The sequence below is a fragment of the Thunnus albacares genome, chromosome 8, assembly GCF_914725855.1.
Source record: "Thunnus albacares chromosome 8, fThuAlb1.1, whole genome shotgun sequence".
Taxonomy (NCBI): domain Eukaryota; kingdom Metazoa; phylum Chordata; class Actinopteri; order Scombriformes; family Scombridae; genus Thunnus; species Thunnus albacares.
In genome coordinates, this window is record NC_058113.1 from 35,229,204 (window position 1) to 35,249,814 (window position 20,611).

At 41.5% G+C, this 20,611-nt stretch overlaps 1 protein-coding gene across 2 annotated transcripts; it reads right to left on the reverse strand.

The window, feature by feature from the left end:
• Positions 1-5,283: 5,283 nt before the first annotated feature.
• On the reverse strand, positions 5,284-18,719 carry LOC122987534 (V-set and immunoglobulin domain-containing protein 2-like). 2 transcript variants are annotated; one of them, XM_044359446.1, is made up of 7 exons: positions 18,308-18,719; positions 15,081-15,452; positions 12,548-12,820; positions 10,278-10,371; positions 8,271-8,337; positions 7,572-7,717; positions 5,284-6,332 (listed from the first exon to the last, which is right to left on the reverse strand). In XM_044359446.1, exons 1-7 carry the CDS (start codon positions 18,507-18,509, stop codon positions 6,275-6,277), a joined length of 1,212 nt encoding a protein of 403 aa, XP_044215381.1. In that variant the 5' UTR covers positions 18,510-18,719; the 3' UTR covers positions 5,284-6,274. The 2 variants fall into 2 exon arrangements, with proteins under 2 accessions (XP_044215381.1, XP_044215382.1); XM_044359447.1 differs by having other exon boundaries at positions 8,280-8,337; positions 18,308-18,718.
• Positions 18,720-20,611: the final 1,892 nt, after the last annotated feature.

A 20,611-nucleotide genomic window follows, 5' to 3' on the forward strand; every position in this document is an offset into this window, starting at 1 on the left:
CTTTTTCTAAAATAAAATTCCTAATTTTCAGAGTCACGTGATCTCAAACAGACAATGAGATGACGTTTATAAACACAACATTATACAGACACACAACGTTACATATCGATTTAGTTATTACTTTCATTATAAATTCATCTGTCAGTTATTTACTTGGTTAATCAATTCATTGATTAATTTTTAAAAAATCAGAAAATGTGACTTCAAATGTCTGGTTTAGTTCAACAGCCCAAAATATTCAGTTTACAGTCATGAACCATGAAATCAGATGTTTTTTAGCATTCTTTTAAAATATAATTACTTCAACTCAATGATCAAAATAGCTGCTAATCGACTAATTGTTGCAGCTCTAATTAATTAATTAATTTTCTTTATGCAGATGAAGCTTGTAACAGAGATGGTGTAGTTTTGTGCATGTGTGTGTTGTTGATATATTGATTGTTTTGTTTTTTGTTTAATTCTTTTTATCGTTATTATTATTATTATTGTTATTATTATTATTATTATTATTGTTGTTGTTATTATTATCATCATCATCATCATTATTATTATTATTATTGTTGTTGTTGTTGTTGTTGTTGTTATTATTATTATTATTATTGTTGTTATTATTATCATCATCATCATCATCATCATCATCATTATTATTATTATTATTGTTGTTGTTGTTGTTGTTGTTGTTATTATTATTATTATTACCATTATTTATCTGTTAAACGGTTAATGTCATAGATAACTGGCAGACTTTCTGGGGAAGACCTGGTCTGACTAGGAGAGACGGCATACATCCCACTCTGGATGGAGCTGCTCTCATATCTAGAAATATGGCTGAGTTTATTAGTAGACCAAAACCATGACAACCCAGAGTTGAGACCAGGAGGCAGAGCTGCAGTCCTACACGCTTCTCTGCACCTCCATTAGAGCAGTTACCCACCCAAAACCACATAGAGACCACGTCTGTCCCCCAAAACCACATAGAGACCGCGTCTGTCCCCAAAACCAAATAGAGACTGTGTCTGTCCCCCAAAACCACATAGAGACCGCGTCTGTCCCCAAAACCAAATAGAGACTGCGTCTGTCCCCAAAACCACATAGAGACTGTGTCTGTCCCCCAAAACCACATAGAGACCGCATCTGTCCCCAAAACCAAATAGAGACTGCGTCTGTCCCCAAAACCAAATAGAGACTGTGTCTGTCCCCCAAAACCAAATAGAGACTGCGTCTGTCCCCAAAACCAAATAGAGACCGTGTCTGTCCCCAAAACCAAATAGAGACTGTGTCTGTCCCCCAAAACCACATAGAGACTGCGTCTGTCCCCCGACCACTTAAATCAATTAAATCCAAAGTAAACTAAAGAAGAGTCATTCATAAAAATCTCACTGTCTGAACCACACCCTCCACCTTGTTCTGACTTACAGCATCGAAATTGAACATTTGATAGTTTTTCCACAAAATCCTATTTTATAACTTTTGAATTCCTGTTACTGGATTACACACCATTAGACAAAATGTCCTCACTAGATGTCTCTCTGATAGTGTTGTAGATAAATTTAAGGAAGCAGTTCCATCAGTACTGAATTCACTGCCATGTCTGAATACTACAGAGGACTCTTATGTTAACTTTAGTTCCTCCGATATTGATAATCTTGTTGATAGTGCTGCAGGCTCATTACGAATAACACTCGACTCCATCGCCTCCTTAAAAAGGAAAATAATAAAACATAAGAGGTTAGCTCCATGGTTTAACTCCCAAACCCGCAAATTAAAGCAAACATCATGAACATATGAAAGGATTTGGCGTTCCACCAAAGTGGAAGAATCTCGCTTAGTCTGGCAGGATAGTGTTAAAACATATAGGAAGGCCCTCTGTAATGCCAGAGCCGCCTATTACTCAGCATTAATAGAAGAGAATAAAAACAGGCTGATTTCAAATTCACTCAAAATGTATTTTCAGTGTATTTTTTACACATTTTGATGGTTTATTAAAGTGTATTTGTCTTACATTCACACAAAATACAGTTAAAAAGATGAACTTCAGCACATTTAATTACAACTTAATGGTGTCTCAGCATATCACAGTAAAGTGCACTAAAGTGTATTTCAGTATATTTTTTCATATATATCATTAGTGTATTAAGAACATTGTTATTAATAACATCCTTTTAGTACATTGATTCAGTCCACTGTGTTGTTTTAAGCTGCATGTTTATGCTGACATCTGCTGGTGACTCAGAGGAACTGCATGAATCTCTAATCTTATTTAAAGACACTGAACGCTTCGTGTTCCTGTTCAAATAACACAACATGAAGATTACAGATGTCACCAACACAAACTGCACTTTAACATTTTAATGCACATATTTATCTTTTATCTTTGGAATATTAAAGACTTTGCTGTAAAGTTTAAGACTGAGATTCTGTTCATGTTCTGACCTGCAGTTTAAATGTCCTGCTGTTGACAGTTAAAAGGACGAATGATGAGATGAGACTCTAACAGGCCACTAGCTCCACCCGCCCGCCATCATTACTAATGTCTAACAAACACCAGTGATGTTATCAGTCGGCTGAAACGCAGCTCTCTCAGCAGTCTGCTTCTCTGGTGTCTCTGTTTGATGGTAAAAACAAGTTTCCTCGTAGTTTATCAAAGTGAAACTGCTGATAAGACACCAGAGCTGCTCTGTGTTCACTGTGTCTTCTGAAAACACAGATAGTCTCTGAGTGACGGTGGGAAACGGTTGGTTGTGGTGCTGCCGTCAGGACGTTTCAGCAGGATTTAGTGTCTACGGTTTGATCCTGTTGGATTGAAGGTGAATGTTTGTTCTGTGGAGGCAGTTTGATGACTCAGAGTTCATAGAACATGTCGTCTAAATGTGGCTGCAACAACTTGTTCAGCTCCTGTTATTATTATATTATATCATTAATATGTGGCAGTCACCTACTGTTGGGACTTGCTGCCATTTCCCTCCTCTGAAGGTGTTGTAGTTGAATGTTGCTGATTGGACGGTTGTTCAGATCACCTGTTGTGCAGGTGGATCCTGACCAGTAACAGCTGGGTGACGACGCCCTTTTACTGGAAGAGAAGAGAGAAACTGCGTCTCAGTTGGTTCTGATCCTTCATCGACTGGCTGCAAACCTCATTTAGCAGATTTTATCAGCCAGAAGCTGCGGTCTGTTCAGACCTTTCAGTCTTCGTTGCTGTGAACTTGAGTTGATACTAAACAAATAAACCTGCGTTGAGGCAGAGTTTAGTGCTACGATAGTCACACACCTGCAGGCTCTATGTTGGTAGTTTGTTTATTTTTATTTAGGTTGTTTCTCTGAGTAAATATTACTTTTATGTTTTTATATTTTGTGTGGTCGGGAGCTGATCAGCTGACGTCTGGAGAATCAGTTCCAGCACAAATAAATAAATATAAGAAAACATCCAGCAGCACCATCTCACTCCTGATTCTTCTTTTATTCTACATGGATTTAAGTTTTAGATTTCAATTGAACTTCATAGTCGTCACACACAGAAAGCAGCAACGTGTGTTTAGAGAAATACAGCTGCTGCATTCATACATCTGAGAAGACAAATAAATCATCATGAAGCTGTTTGTTTTATTACTGCAGATTACAGTTCATTCACAACTCTGCAGCAACAACCTGCCTGCATCTCTTTAACTTGTGTATAAAGCTTTTCATATATCAGCGACTCAGATCTTCTTCTTCTACTCTGAAATATGAAACCTGAGTAACTTTATTGGTGTCGTTGTTAATGTTTTATTATATTATGATCAAACTGTTTTATTTTCATTTTAGGTTTTTGGCCAAACTTTGTTTTGTAAAACTCTTTGGGTTGTTATTATTATTATTATTATTATTATTATTATTATTATTATTATTATTATTATTATTATTTGTTTTCATTGTTGTTCATTGTCATTGTTTTCTCAGTGAATTGAACTCTCACAGTTTCCAAAACAACATATTCAATTTTTTATCAAAGACAAAGAAAACCAGCAGATTCACATTTGAGGACCACGACTGTTGTGATCCATCGGTCCCGCCTCCTGGTTCCCGCTCATCAGTCCCGCCTCCTGGTTCCCGCCCATCAGTCCCGCCTCCTGGTTCCCGCCCATCTGCCCCGCCTCCTGGTTCCATTTATCCCTCAAAACCAGAACATGTTGAATTATTGATGGAGTTTGTTGTGTTCGAGGTGAAACTGATCAGATTATCATTTAAGTCATCGTCTTTCTATTTAAATAGTGTTTAAAGAGTTTTAAAGAGTGTTTTCCTCCCTCCTCCTCTTCCTCTTCCTCCTCCTCCTCTTCCTCCTCCTCCCCTTCCTCCTCCTCCCCTTCCTCCTCCTCCTCTTCCTCCTCCTCCTCCTCCCCCTCTTCCTCCTCCTCCCCTTCCTCCTCCTCCTCCTCCTCTTCCTCCCTCCTCCTCCTCTTCCTCCTCCTCCCCCTCTTCCTCCTCCTCTTTTCACTAGAAATTCTCACTTCTGTTTTGTGTCTCAAGTGTTGAGTTGTGAAATTCTGCTGTGGTTTCTATCGTGTTTCAACAGTGAGTTTCACTCTGACACCAGGATGTAACGAGGAGGTTAAAGTAGATTCACATTAGAGAGTCAACTGGGTCTGAAAAACTTTCTTTTTATAACCTCATATTTGGAGTCACAGAGGTGTTCTTCTTCCTCTTCCTGTTTTTTGTGGTTGTTCTCTAAAGTTGACACAGGAAGACTCAAATAACTGATCTCATATCTAAGAACACTGTGTTGCTTCTGTATGAAATAAATACATTTAAATACGTTGAATATATAACTTATGAGCACTTCAGTAAATAAGTTTACTGCTGGAGGTCAAATAAAACTGAATCTTCAGTGTTTTGTTTCTGACTTTCTGTTGATCTGATCTGAGTTCAGTCAGCTGACGTCAAACAATGACTGAGCTGAAAACAAAATGCTTCACTGACAAAAGTCAAAGGTCACAGACTGAACAGAACATGGTTAGAAGACTACGAGTCTTCTAACCATGAGTCCCACTGCGGTAAGAGACGTCCAATCAGAGAGCTTCAGGCTCTGGTGCACTAGTGACACTAGAGGTTGATCTCGGATGAATAGAATCAGCAACTTTTTGTTCTGAATATGATTCACTCTGATGTCACAGCTCTGGATGGAGGCGTTTCCATAGCAACAGATGCTAAGACTCATGGGTACTGTAGTATTTTAGAGGAGATTTACATGTGTGGCTCAGCAGCTTATTGCTTTTATGTTATGGATGAAACACAACAACTCACACAAACAACGGTTGCAATCAGTTTATTTATCCAGAGAATGATGTGAATGATGATTGTTGTTGTTCTAAACAAACAAAGAAACAAATTACAATGTGTTCAAACAGACTTTCAATCATGTTAAATATTTAAATATTTGTACATTCGAGTATCATAAATATTTCAAGTAATGATTAGCCGAACAAATGAGATCAAAGATTATCAATTAACTTAAGTTATTCATGGAAAACACCTTCAGACGTTCAGTCCAGGTGAAGGTCCGCGCCCCGACCAAGGACCCGTACGGGTTCGGATCCAGGTTTTACTCGGGTCCGGGTCGGGTCAGGTCGGGTACGGGTCGGTCGGGTCCGGGTCGGGTCTGGGTCGGGTCAGGTCGGGTACGGGTCGGTCGGGTCCGGGTCGGGTCTGGGTCGGGTCCTGTTCTATTGTCGTGGTTGTGGGTCTGTTTAACATTATGTGCTGATGGTGATGGAGGTGCTGTGTGTGTTTGTGTTGTGCAACAGCAAGCAAATTGCATCTTTGGCCTAAAGATGGTACGAAATGACCTGAGCGAGCTCCTGCTGCTGCTCTGGAGGTCAAAGGTCAGAGAGCAGAGGTCAGACTAGCAAAGTAGCAACGCTAACATTAGCAGCTGTGGCAACGAACAAGCAACAATTATTACGGTTCAAAAGCACAACCAGCCCAGGTTATCTTTATTATGTTTGTGATCCGTCACCGTGACAACAAGCGGACTGAAATAAGGAGTGGATCTGTCTCAGTCAGAGGAGAATAACAGAAAACCTGGATGTATTGGACCTTTCTTGGCAAGCAGGATGGATGACATGCGTCAGGCGAGACGGTTTCTAACGTCACATTAGGTGAGACACAACGTTTTGTTTTGACAACTTGTAAATTAACTTTAACTTGTTAATTACAATCAGCTGTGAATCGGGTCTGTGTCTCGCGGCCATGTTCAGGTCTGACGTTTCTTGGTTCTGCACGGGTCCAGGACCAGCTGACATCAGCGCCTGCTGGCGACTGCAGAGTAGATGACGGCGTCCACCTCCTCCTCCGCCGCTCTGAAACAGGAAGAACAGACAGGATGAGTCAGTCTGCTGAGAACAGAGACATGACATCATAACATCAGTCTGTCAGTTATACGTATACATACATATATATATGTATGTATACGTATATAGTGAGTTTGACTGATGTCATGTAGCGGTCGTCATAGTAACTGTGAGGCGGAGCAGTGCTGCTTCAGATGATGTTTATATATGTGGACAGAGTTCCTCTTTAGAGGAGGAAGCTGGATGGCAGCTTTAACCCAACAGCGGACCGCTGTTCGTTTCCTGTTTCCAACCACAAGCATAGCTACAGTCGTCCCCTGACCTTTAACCCCGCGGTTATTACTGTAGCCATGACGACGAAGGCGGTCTAACTTTAAGGAAGTAGTAACTTTAACCCACCACATGTTTCTCTGATCTTAACAAAGTGATCATTTGAACCTAAACCATCATCTTTAACCCCAACCAGACCTGAACCACAGCGCCGCCACATCATCAATCATCATTATTGATTAACAGCGATGAGTTACAGACAGATGACGTCGTCCTGCTGATTACTGCTGATACAGACGCTGCGATGTCACATGATCAAACTCGTATCTGGAGTTTGATGAGGACGACTGATTGGAGAAAACATTCACACTAAAGTCAGTTTGGGTCGATTCGGCGCCGACGCAACACTGAGTTCATGTTGTTTTAATCCTGTTTTAGTACTTTATTAATTTTCCTGTTGGGTTATCGACCCGAACTAAAGCTCGTCATGATCTTTAAATTTACATGTCAGTTTGTAATTGATTGATAATAACGGGTGTATCTGTTGAACATCGTTTTGTATAATAAACAAACATCTGAAGCTTGTTGTGTGAGTCTGTATATTAGTGAGTTGGTGAGTTTTAGTGTGTAAGAAACACAATGAACAACATCAACACAACACAAATTAAAACAGGAACAATCGAACAGCACGACAGAAAAATCCACGTCACAAAAGACAACAACTAACAATTTATTTCATGATCGATTATTGATCAATCGTTTCACGTGTAAAATGTCAGAAACACTGAAATATAGTTTCAAGATTTAGCTTGTTGGACCAGAACACGTCTGTCCTGCATAAACACAATATATATAATAAATATATATAATAAATATATATCATAAATATATATCATAAATATATATGATGAATGAAGCTGCAGCTGTTAATCGATTGGATGATCAATCATATATTCATGCAGGAGTCGGACGGCCTACCTGGCCTGGTTCTTGTGTTTGAACTGGACGGCGGCGTAGTTGACGTCCTCTGCTGCCGGTCTGACTTCCTGTCTGACTTCCTGTTGGCGTTCTGCTCTCTTCTGCTCAGCGGCCTCCGTGATGCTGCTGTAGGTGGCATCAGGATGCTGCAAACCACACCGACACATCAACAGATGATGCCTTCATCATCATCTGATCTCAGGCTGCAACGTTTATTTTTGTCCTTATTCATTGATTATCCATTAATGATCCATTAATGATCCATTAATGATACATTGATTATCCATTGATTATCCATTAATCTGCTTATTATTATATATCTCTATACAGTCAGCGAGCACTTTATTAGGAACATCTGAGCATCTAATGCAACAACTCTGCCATAAATTCTACTTTTATGAAGTTTCTACGTTTTCAGTTTATGTTGATATATATATACACACACACATATATATATATATACACACACATATACATACATATATATATATGTATATGTGTGTGTATATATATATATGTATATATGTATATATATATATATATATACATATACATATATACATATATATATGTGTGTGTGTGTGTATATATATATGTATATATGTATATATATATATATATATACATATACATATATACATATATATATATGTGTGTGTGTGTGTGTATATATATATTGTATGTATATGTATAAGTCACCTGACTCACCTTCTGATCCAGTTCACCTCCCATAGCTGCCTGACCGTCATCTGCTGCTGACCGTCTCCTGCAAACACCACATGAACATTACAGTTCAGAATATATATTTATATATATATGAAATTGTTTAACATAATAATAAGATGCTTTCACACAAATACGAGACATTTTCCTTGTTTGGGTTAATGTGATGCTTCTGCATTAAACTGCTGTTAGCTTAGAATAAACTGAATTAAAACAGGTTTGATTATCACTATATTAACATGATGAAACCTCATCATTTTACCTTACATTTCCATTAATGATGATAAAATGAAGATATATTTAGTGGGAAGAGGATAATTAATGGATGAATTAATGAATTGAGAGAAATGAAGGTATTTTGTTGGATTAAGAAGTTTGCGTTTTTAAATTTAAGGACAAATTAAAGGATTAATTAAACGTTATAATCTATGTTTGGGATGTTCTCAGGAGTAAATGAAGGAGTAATTAGTGATATTTGAAAGGTGTCAGCTAACATTCACTAGCTAGAGCTTCTATCTTTAGTTAAATGTTTTTTTCTTCTAAACTCAAACAGACGATAGCAGATGCAGGAACAACCAGATCACTGACTTTGTCTTCAATTCAATAAAACATCTATTTCTTTGTTGTGCATCTGTGTTATAATGATAATGTCCCGACATTAAAAAAACAAAACTGAAGTTATTGTGCTTGGCCCTAAACACCTTAGAAACACATTATCTAATGATAAAGCTGCTCTGGATGGCATTACCCTGGCCTCCAGCACCACCGTAAGGAATCTGGGAGTTATCTTTGATCAGGATATGTCCTTTAACTCCCACATAAATCAAATCTCAAGGACTGCCTTTTTTCACTTACGTAATATCACAAAAATCAGGCACATCCTGTCCCTAAAAGATGCAGAAAAACTAGTTCACGCTTTTGTTACTTCTAGGCTGGATTATTGCAATTCCTTATTATCAGGCTGCCCTAACAAGTCTCTAAAGACTCTCCAGCTGGTCCAGAATGCAGCTGCACGTGTTCTGACTAAAACTAGAAAAAGAGACCACATTTCTCCCATTTTAGCTTCGCTACATTGGCTTCCTGTAAAATCTAGAATAGAATTTAAAATCCTTCTCCTAACTTACAAAGCCCTTAATGGTCAGACACCATCATATCTTGAAGAGCTCATAATACCGTATTATCCCACTAGAACACTGCGCTCCCAGTATGCAGCTTACTGGTGGTTCCTACAGTCTTTAAAAGTAGAATGGGAGGCAGAGCCTTCAGCTATCAGGCTCCTCTCCTGTGGAACCATCTTCCAGATTCAGTCCGGGGTGCAGACACCCTCTCTATGTTTAAGAGTAGGCTTAAAACTTTCCTTTTTGATAAAGCTTATAGTTAGGGCCGACCAGACTCGCCTTGGATCAGCCCTTAGTTATGCTGCTATAGGCCTAGACTGCTGGGGGACTTCCCATGATGCACTGAGCTCCTCTCTCCTCCTCCTCCTCTCCATCTGTATGCATTCATGTAACATCAATGCATGTCACTAACTTTGCTTCTTCTCTGGTTTTCTTGTCTAACAGGAAACCTTTCGGCTGCAGATCGACTGATGTCTGATGTGACGCTGCTGCTACTATTATTAGTCATATTTCTATTATTATTATTGTTGTTGTTATTCTGTTTCTCTGTGTCTCCTTCTTTCTCTCTCAACCCAACCAGTCGAGCCAGACTGCGTCCACCTAGAGTCGGGTTCTGCTTGAGGTTTCTTCCTGTTAAAGGGGAGTTTTTCCTGCTGCTGATGGAGGAATATAGAGCAGGTAGACCTGCTCTATGTGGAAAGAGTCCTGAGATAACTTCTGTTGTGATCTGGTGCTTTATAAATAAAACTGATGTGTGGTTATAGCACTGCTGTCAAACGGCTTTTAACAATTACTGAACATTCAGTCTTGTGTTGACCTCTGACTTCAGTATAATATATTAAATATTAATAAATATAATCAGTACCTTCTGATGATGAACAAAACCAGTATGAGAGTAAACAGAAGCAGCAGGACGCCGAACACCAGGCCGGCTATCAGAGGCAGGTTACTTCCTGCTCCTGTAAAACATCAGAAACAGCAGCTGCTTCCATCACACAGACTGAATCTGAGTTAATAACCAATAATATCAGTTGAGCCAAAACACACAACAACATATTTCATATGTGTGGAGTCAGTTTTAGTTTTATGTGTCCAGGTTTGGAGATTTCTGTCTGTCAGTGAAGTTTAGTTCACAACATTTTAAAAGGTTCAACAGCAGCATCACAGAGTCGCTGTGACTCTGGATAAAATACAGTCAAAGCAACAACATTATCTATTCAATCTGGAAAAATCCAACCAAATAAAAACCAGCACAGCTAACCCAGCAAACATCAGTCAGACAGCAAAAAACACAAAGAGCACATCACACTGAAATCATGAAAATGAAGTCAAATAGCTGTCAGTATTGACTCATCATGTTTCTATAAAGAGAAAATTGTGTTTGGTATAATTTATTATCTGGATTATTATGTTGTTAAAACACAACAGACATCAGTTTGATAGAAAGCAGCATATTAAAATGTTAATCTGAACTTATGTGATGTATAAAGTTGCAGAATGAACAATGTATACAGAAACCTGAGCAGAGAAGCTAAAAAGGTCCGTTGATGATGTAACAACAAATATCAACATTGTTTGAAAGGACGTCCAGCTGACGTCTGCACAACTTTTATTTTTGAACCATTACAGGATGTCTTGTTCAAACAATCACATGACATTTCAGTGTTTGCTGGGAGCCGTCAGTTCCTGTCAGTATCCGTCAGTACCGGTCAGTACCGTCAGTACCCGTCAGTACCCGTCGGTACCCGTCAGTACCCGTCGGTTCCTGTCGGTACCCGTCGGTTCCCGTCGGTACCCGTCGGTACCCGTCGGTACCCTTCGGTACCCTTCGGTACCCGTCGGTACCCGTCGGCACCCGTCGGCACCCGTCGGCACCCGTCGGTACCAGCCAGTACCCTTCAGTACCCGTCAGTACCAGTCAGTACCAGTCAGTACCCGTCAGTACCCGTCAGTACATGTCAGCACCCGCCAGCACCCGTCAGCACCCGTCAGCACCAGTCAGTACCTGTCAGTACCTGTCAGTACCTGTCAGTACCCGTCAGTACATGTCAGTACTCGTCAGTACCAGTCAGTACCTGTCAGTACCTGTCAGTACCCGTCAGTACATGTCAGTACTCGTCAGTACCAGTCAGTACCTGTCAGTACCAGTCAGTACCCGTCAGCACCCGTCAGCACCCGTCAGCACCCGTCAGTACCAGTCAGTACCTGTCAGTACCTGTCAGTACCAGTCAGTACCTGTCAGTACCCGTCAGTACATGTCAGTACTCGTCAGTACTCATCAGTACCAGTCAGTACCTGTCAGTACCTGTCAGTACCCGTCAGTACATGTCAGTACTCGTCAGTACCCGTCAGTACCTGTCCACACCCGTCAGTACCTGTCCACACCCGTCAGTACCCGTCAGTACCCGTCAGCACCCGTCAGTACCTGTCGACACCCGTCAGTACCCGTCAGCACCCGTCAATACCCGTCAGTACCTGTCAGTACCTGTCGACACCCGTCAGCATCCGTCAGTACCATTCAGTACCAGTCAGTACCTGTCAGTACCTGTCAGTACCTGTCGACACCCGTCAGCATCCGTCAGTACCAGTCAGTACCTGTCGACACCCGTCAGTACCCATCAGTACCTGTCAGTACCCGTCAGCACCCGTCAATACCCGTCAGTACCCGTCAGTACCTGTCGACACCCGTCAGTACCCGTCAGTACCCATCAGTACCAGTCAGTACCCATCAGTACCTGTCGACACCCGTCAGCATCCGTCAGTACCAGTCAGTACCAGTCAGTACCAGTCAGTACCTGTCAGTACCCGTCAGTACCTGTCAGTACCTGTCGACACCCGTCAGCATCCGTCAGTACCAGTCAGTACCAGTCAGTACCTGTCAGTACCCGTCAGTACCTGTCAGTACCTGTCGACACCCGTCAGTACCCGTCAGCACCCGTCAGTACCTGTCAGTACCTGTCGACACCCGTCAGTACCCGTCAGTACCCATCAGTACCTGTCAGCACCCGTCAGTACCTGTCAGTACCTGTCGACACCCGTCAGTACCCGTCAGTACCCATCAGTACCTGTCGACACCCGTCAGCATCCGTCAGTACCAGTCAGTACCAGTCAGTACCTGTCAGTACTTGTCAGTACCTGCCTCCTCCACACGCACGGTGTACGGCGGGGAGATTGTATTGGTATTGCTTTTCAGACCACAGGTGTAATTCCCAGAATCCTTTGCAGTCAGCGGGCCGAGCTGGAGGGCGGGGCCAGACTGTGGGAGGGCGTTGCCATCTTTGAACCAGGTGACCTCCAGCTGGTGGACGGTGCAGGTTGTTGTTGTTGTTGTGCAGCTCAGTGTGACTTTTTGATTCTGGCTCAGCTCTCCGGCATCACTGGAGCTGTTTATTCTCATTCTGACCAGTTCTAAAGTAAAAAAGTATTTTAGTTTGTCTCTGTGAGCACAGATGATTATTACTGGAGGCAGCAGCAGTCAACATGATGTTATTATCAGTACATGCAGCAGACATGTTAAAAGTTTAAAGACAGTGACAGTAATGTACAAGAATCAAACTACACAGGTTTGCTTCAGTATTCAGGAACATCATGTAAGAACATTTCTTCTCCTGAAGCTCTTCTCTGGTTTCAGCCTGATGAACATCTGAGCTGAACGTTCCTGACATTTCATCCTAAAATCTGCACATAAAGCAACATGAGGTCTACAGTAGGTGATGTTACACAACATGAGACTGGACAGACCAGCAGAAACAGCCTGAGGCACAAACATCTGGCTGCATGATGATGAACAGAAGTTTGTTTTAGTTTTATATCTTATTTGATCAAATTTAAACTGTAAATTCATTCAGATTAAAACTTTATGATTTCTGGTCAGATGAGATGTTTTTCTGTCTCTTCATGACTCGTACGGCAGCTCTGAACCAGTAAAAACAGGAATGTCACAAATTCTGTTAAATCACTCGTAACACATATTCTGCATGTTTCCAGCTCTATATTTATATTCTGAGGCTCTACTGGAATATCTTTGCATCATTTCCAGTTAAAAACTGCTTATTGATCTTCTACTGGTCCTTTATGCAGCCCCTCAGTTCAGCCTCTGTCTGAAACAGGCCGTTTTAGCTCCTGTCTCTTTAAGGCCTCACCCTCCTGATGAGCCCACTAAATAAATGACAGAATAACAGTAAAAGCTGAATATGAAGCCTTCAAGAACAAATCTGTTTGCAGTGATTCTTGCCTGAGATTCACTGTCAGAAACTGAAACTGAGCTGCTTTCATGTTGTAAATTAACTAGAGCTGCAACAATTAGCTGATTAATCAACTGACAGAAAATTAATCAGCAACTATTTTCATAATTGATTAATTGTTTCATTTTTCAAACATTCTTTGGTTCCACCTTCTTAGATGTGAAGATTTGCTGTTTTTCTTTGAATAACATTTCATTGACCAAACGATTCATCAATTAATTAAGAAAATAATCGTTAGTTGCAGCTCTAATGACTAAGTAGTCAAGATGTTTTTAAGCTCATTAGAATTATTTTTTATTATTTACTAGAACAACATAAACATCCTGTTCACCATTGCACAAGCAGAAACAAAAACAAACAAACAAGGAAAACATAGAAAACAAACAAGCAGAGAAACTTTAGTAATAATAACCCGTCTCTGGACCAGCACCTCTATAACCCGTCTCTGGACCAGCACCTCTATAACCCGTCTCTGGACCCAGCACCTCTATAACCCGTCTCTGGACCCAGCACCTCTATAATCCGTCTCTGGACCAGCACCTCTATAACCCGTCTCTGGACCAGCACCTCTATAACCCGTCTCTGGACCCAGCACCTCTATAACCCGTCTCTGGACCAGCACCTCTATAACTCGTCTCTAGACCAGCACCTCTATAACCCGTCTCTGGACCAGCACCTCTATAACCCGTCTCTGGACCAGCACCTCTATAATCCGTCTCTGGACCCAGCACCTCTATAACCCGTCTCTGGACCAGCACCTCTATAACTCGTCTCTAGACCAGCACCTCTATAACCCGTCTCTGGACCAGCACCTCTATAACCCGTCTCTGGACCAGCACCTCTATAATCCGTCTCTGGACCCAGCACCTCTATAACCCGTCTCTGGACCAGCACCTCTATAACCCATCTCTGGACCAGCACCTCTATAATCCGTGTCTGGACCAGCACCTCTATAACCCGTCTCTGGACCAGCACCTCTATAATCCGTCTCTGGACCAGCACCTCTATAACCCGTCTCTGGACCAGCTCCTCTATAACCCGTCTCTGGACCAGCAACTCCATAATCCAACCAGCTGCTTCTCACTGGTTCTCCTTTTGATTTCAGACAGAGTGAACTTCCAGTCATGAATTTTTGGAGGTTTGATTTCCAAAACTTTAACTTTTTGCACATTAAAGAAGAGAAAATGATCATCCAGCCCAACAGATGTTTTATCTGCTCTAAACTACAGTCATGGATACAAAGTGAAGGAGATAAAGACATACGACACTAATGTTTCTCCATATCAAGCCGTAACTTTTGAACCTTCTAACAGTCCCAGAAAGCACAGAGCAGGAAACTGTCCTGGTTTTAGGACTACAAACTCTAAATCTGATTCATCTTAATAAGTAACACTTGTGTTATTATTAGCATGAGAAGCTCTTACCAGTGACTGTGACTATCACTCCTGACCTCCCAGTAAAATGTCCTTCTGTGTTGTTAACTTCCATTCTGAAGCGGAAGGTTGTGTTGTCAATCATCTGAATGTTTCTGATCTGTAAAGTGCAGTTTCCCTTCTTGTCTCCCAGGTATTGGTAACGAGAGTTGGGCATCGTTGAGTTGCTGTCATACACAGACGGGGTGGTTCCATGACAGATTTCATGGTTCACACACCAGAGGACTCTGACGATCCGCAGTGGAACTTCTTTCCCATTCTGATTGAAGGACTTCAGTGGTGTAAAGGTGCAGGGGAGGGTAACAGTCGACCCTTTCACAGCACAAACAGGACGTTGATAGTTTACAAGTTCACCAGCAACACCTGCAGAAAAACACATGAGGAGACATTTTTATAAAACATTAATAACAAAATGCTCCATATTGATTATTGATTATTTCTTGTTCTCCTTGTTCACTGAACATGCAGTCAGAATCATTTATGGCACATTAGAACATCTGGAAATAACTGGATCATTGATTAGACATAAATGAAGTGAACAGCGTCCAGGCAGGACCAGATGAACTTCCTGTTTGGCCCCGACTGACCCCCAGAGTACATGGTACCACTCGAGAATCAATTATTCAATCGACAGGAAATTAATTGTCCCGGTTTCCATGATGGGAAACTCAACATCTTTGTGACTGTTGCTCAGACAAAACAAGTCATCTGAACATGTTCACTGAGGCTTCAGGAAATAATCACACACTGCACCTTCCTGCTGAACCAACTGTCTCCTGGAAATCACTGTCACACACGACTGAACTGTTTCCCAGTTCGCTGTGTTATCAATCATAATCTCTGCCTGGACGACGTGCACAGTACTGTTTCTATGTGTCTCTGCAGTGGGAGGGAGGAGGTCTGGGTGGATGCAGGACTCTGACAGCAGAGACCCGGGTTCACATCCTGAGTCCTGATTGTTCTGGTTTGGTTCAGGTTAGTGAAAGATGCTTCTGTGGCTTAAATGTTCATAAACATGTTGAGCTTCAAGTCACTGCAGACTTTTTACTGTATTAAACAGAGACCAGGATCTTTCTCTGACCTTAAAGTTGCAGTTCATGACATTCAGCCACTAGATGTCGCACTACAGCACCAACATCTCAGACCAGAACAAACGTCTGTGTTGTTTAAAAGAAAGCCGACAACTCATGACCCTCAGACCGAACTGTCAGACTAGGAAGAGCTGATCAGATATGGATCAATGTGAAGTTACTGTGTTCAATATTTCTCAAACGCTTCAGTAAAATATTTTACTGAACTGTTTGGCTGTAATTTGACAAAGTTTGTGACGCGGCCGCCATCTTGGAAAAGGGCGTGGAGGACACGGAGGGACTCACATGCACTAACACGCACACCCACACACACATACACACACACACACACACACAAACACAGTGGGAGTGTGACTTCATTCTCTGCTCAGCTCGCCGTGACTCCACTGTATCTTTACAGAGCTGATAGTTGTTTGCTGGCGTCTAGGGCGACTCAGTGTCATTTATTGGATGTTTTACAACATTTTCTCATCATGTTGAGAGAAAACATGATTCAGCAGCGTTACGTTTCTAAGAAAACATATTTGCTGTTGTTGTTTAGTCGTTGTTTAGTGAACGTAACTTCCGGGAGACCGAGTCGGTCGAGCAGGTTGACGGTTTCGAACATGTTGGAATCAAACTGACGACTGACATCAGAGTCCTCTCTGTTGCTCATCCCAACCTCTAACCTCTCACATCTCAGGCAGAGCCGTCACTCACGGACCTGAACGCCCCCCAATCCACGTTTCACTCTACTCCGCTGGCAGATACAGGACACTTAGATGGAAGAAGCACGTTCAGCAGAAGTTTTAATCTCCTGACTAGATCCTTCCCAGTGTTGAATCAACCGTCAGATGAACGTTGTTTTGGATAAAAGCTGCTGCTGAATGAAACTAACATTGTAACTAATCATCAGCTGTGTGTCTCTGTATGTAATCAATGATGTATGTAAACGTGTTTTAGTTCTGGAAACATGTTCAACACACTGTGGAAATAAATGATCACTGGGGACAATAAATATCTATCTGTCTGTCTTTATTCATTGAACAATCAATGGATTATTGCAGAAATGAATAATAATACGACCTGTCCCTCAGTTTGATAAAACACAACAGAAACAGACTTTCACCAAAACCTCCAGAACAGCTGAGACAGAAAAACTCTAAATGTGGTCGTGATGGTGAGTAAAATGTGCCGTGAGCTTCGTCCAATGAAATCACCAAATTACACAGAATAACAGTTTATTTTTACAGTTTATTTTTACCTCCCACAGTGTGACTGCACACTTACTACATCACTCTGCACACTTCCTCCAACACATTAATACACAGTGTAAAGATTCATTATTTAATAGGAATAAATATAATATGACAAAGAAGAAGCAGTCAGGTATATTATTATATAATAAAGGTTCAGTAAATATCAATAAATCACCAAACATTAACACACTTATTATGTCCTCAAAGTGTTTCCATTATTATTATTATTAGTCAATCAGATCACTTTGATCTGTTGTCAATATTTTATTTTATGATTTATCTGTTTTAATTTGCTGTGAAACACTGACATGATGTGGGTTTTGAAAAGTGCTCTATAAATAAATATTATTATTATTATAAAGATTATTATTATTGTAAATAATAATAATGTATTTTTATGATTATTATCATAAATGAATGAATGCATAAGCTGTGTTTTAATCTGGTATGTGAAGGTGAAGCTCATTTTAATAACTTCATGTACAGTTGAGTTTAATGTATTAAATGTTTGTACTTGTGAGTTTTGTGTGTGTGAAATGTTTTCTGAGCCCCTCCTGAAGTGTAAATGAATGTTTTATAACAGTTTTCCTGTCAGTGACTTGAACACGTGTATTACAATAATAATTATGCTTTAACTTTAAAATAAACTCTTTACTTCAGCTTCCTTCATCTGGTAAAGAAAATGTTTTTACAACATGATGTAAAGTTTGGTGGTGATGATGCAATAGAACCAACATTTGTTATAAAGTATCTATTAACTCCTCCTAGACTGATTATTAATGATCAATAATAGAGGTTAAAGTAAAGTATTTTTGACCAAAATCCTTCCCAGATAAAAAGACATTAATTATAAGAACATGAGCAGAAACATGAAGCGGTTCAGACTCACCTGCCAGCAGGAACATGAAGCTCCACACAGTCTTTTTGTTCCAAACCGCCATCGTCGTTTTGAGCGTCTGAGAGGACTTGTTAGAAAACTGAGCTGATATGTGAAAAGCCTCCTGACAGATTGTGAAATGATGCAGGAAACATGATGTGCTCACTTTCTTACTTCCTTTTTTCTTTCTTTTTTTTCCGAAAACTCTTCTCATCAACTCGATTTATGAAGTCTAGCCTCGCTATCTTTACTGCAACTTCCCTAAAAACAGATGATCATCTTATCAACGCTTCATATTCTGAGAAACTGAACATCATCTGTGATAAAAATAATTTCCTGTGAGTGTATCCGTTATGCCCTGCCTGGACTTTTGCTGTTATTTTTCTGTGTATTTTGTTCTCTTGAGTTTCAGTGTTGCATTTATGTTGCCTGGTTTTGTTTTTTTCTGTTTACCTTGTGTGTTTATGTGCACCTCCTCTCACCTGCCCTGCATCAGCCTGCTTAGCTCAGCCCTGCTCCTACTGTCCTCCCCAGTTTATCTGCTCCCAGTCTGCCAGTGTGTTGTGTCACCTGTTGTCTGTCTGTTTACTTTAGTTCCTGTTTTATTTTGAAATATTTTCTCCTTGTGTCTTGTCACCTTTACTTCCTGTGTTTGATTAACTCGTGTTTCACCTGTGTCTCGTTTGCAATCACACCCTAGTTTACTATATATATACTAGGGTTATAACTGACTATAAGTCCAGTTTTCAGTTCGGTCTTTGTCAAGTCGTCTGCTTTCATACTGCTTTCATACTGCGTTAGTTCTGCGTTAGTTCTGCGTTAGTCTTGCGTTAGTCCTGCGTTAGTCCTGCGTTAGTCCTGCGTTAGTCTTGCGTTAGTTCTGCGTTAGTCTTGCGTTAGTCCTGCGTTAGTCCAGCGTTAGTCCTGCGTTAGTCTTGCGTTAGTTCTGCGTTAGTCTTGTGTTAGTCCTGCGTTAGTCCTGCGTTAGTCCTGCGTTAGTCTTGCGTTAGTCCTGCGTTAGTCTTGCATTAGTTCTGCGTTAGTCTTGCGTTAGTTCTGCGTTAGTCCTGCGTTAGTCCTGCGTTAGTCCTGCGTTAGTCTTGCATTAGTTCTGCGTTAGTCTTGCGTTAGTCCTGCGTTAGTCCTGCGTTAGTCCTGCGTTAGTCCTGCGTTAGTCTTGCGTTAGTTCTGCGTTAGTCCTGCGTTAGTTCTGCGTTTGTCCTGCGTTAGTCCTGCGTTAGTCTTGCGTCAGTCCTGCGTCAGTCCTGAGTCAGTTCTGAGTTAGTTCTGCGTCAGTCCTGAGTCAGTTCTGAGTTAGTTCTGCGTCAGTCCTGCGTCAGTTCTGCGTCAGTCCTGCGTCAGTCCTGAGTTAGTCTTGCGTTAGTCCTGCGTCAGTCCTGAGTTAGTTCTGCGTTAGTTCTGCGTTAGTCCTGCGTTAGTCTTGAGTTAGTCTTGCGTTAGTCCTGCGTCAGTCCTGAGTCAGTCTTGCGTTAGTTCTGCGTTAGTTCTGCGTTAGTCCTGCGTTAGTCCTGCGTTAGTCCTGAGTTAGTCCTGCGTCAGTCCTGAGTCAGTCCTGCGTCAGTCCTGCGTTAGTCCTGCGTCAGTCCTGAGTCAGTCCTGCGTCAGTCCTGAGTCAGTCTTGCGTTAGTCCTGCGTTAGTCCTGCGTTAGTTCTGCGTTTGTCCTGCGTTAGTCTTGCGTTAGTCCTGCGTTAGTCCTGCGTTAGTCTTGCGTTAGTCCTGCGTTAGTCTTGCGTTAGTCCTGCGTTAGTCCTGCGTTAGTCCTGCGTTAGTTCTGCGTTAGTCCTGCGTTAGTCCTGCGTTAGTCCTGCGTTAGTCTTGCGTTAGTCCTGCGTTAGTCCTGCGTTAGTCTTGCGTTAGTTCTGCGTTAGTCTTGCGTTAGTTCTGCGTTAGTCCTGCGTTAGTTCTGCGTTTGTCCTGCGTTAGTCTTGCGTTAGTCCTGCGTTAGTTCTGCGTTAGTCCTGCGTTAGTCCTGCGTTAGTTCTGCGTTAGTCTTGCGTTAGTTCTGCGTTAGTCCTGCGTTAGTCCTGCGTTAGTCCTGCGTCAGTCCTGAGTCAGTCCTGCGTCAGTCCTGAGTTAGTCTTGCGTTAGTCCTGCGTTAGTCCTGCGTTAGTTCTGCGTTTGTCCTGCGTTAGTCTTGCGTTAGTCCTGCGTTAGTCCTGCGTTAGTCTTGCGTTAGTCCTGCGTTAGTCCTGCGTTAGTCCTGCGTTAGTTCTGCGTTAGTCCTGCGTTAGTCCTGCGTTAGTCCTGCGTCAGTCCTGAGTCAGTCCTGCGTCAGTCCTGAGTCAGTCTTGCGT

Coding starts and splice junctions, on each gene's coding strand:
- LOC122987534 (XM_044359446.1), bottom strand. CDS start 18,509: ATGAGAAGAGTTTTCGGAAAAAAAAGAAAGAAAAAAGGAAGTAAGAAA. Junction 7,718..8,270: donor TGGATCAGAAGGTGAGTCAG/GTGACTTATACA, acceptor TGTGGTTTGCAG/CATCCTGATGCCACCTACAG. Junction 6,333..7,571: donor AAACACAAGAACCAGGCCAG/GTAGGCCGTCCG, acceptor TTCCTGTTTCAG/AGCGGCGGAGGAGGAGGTGG.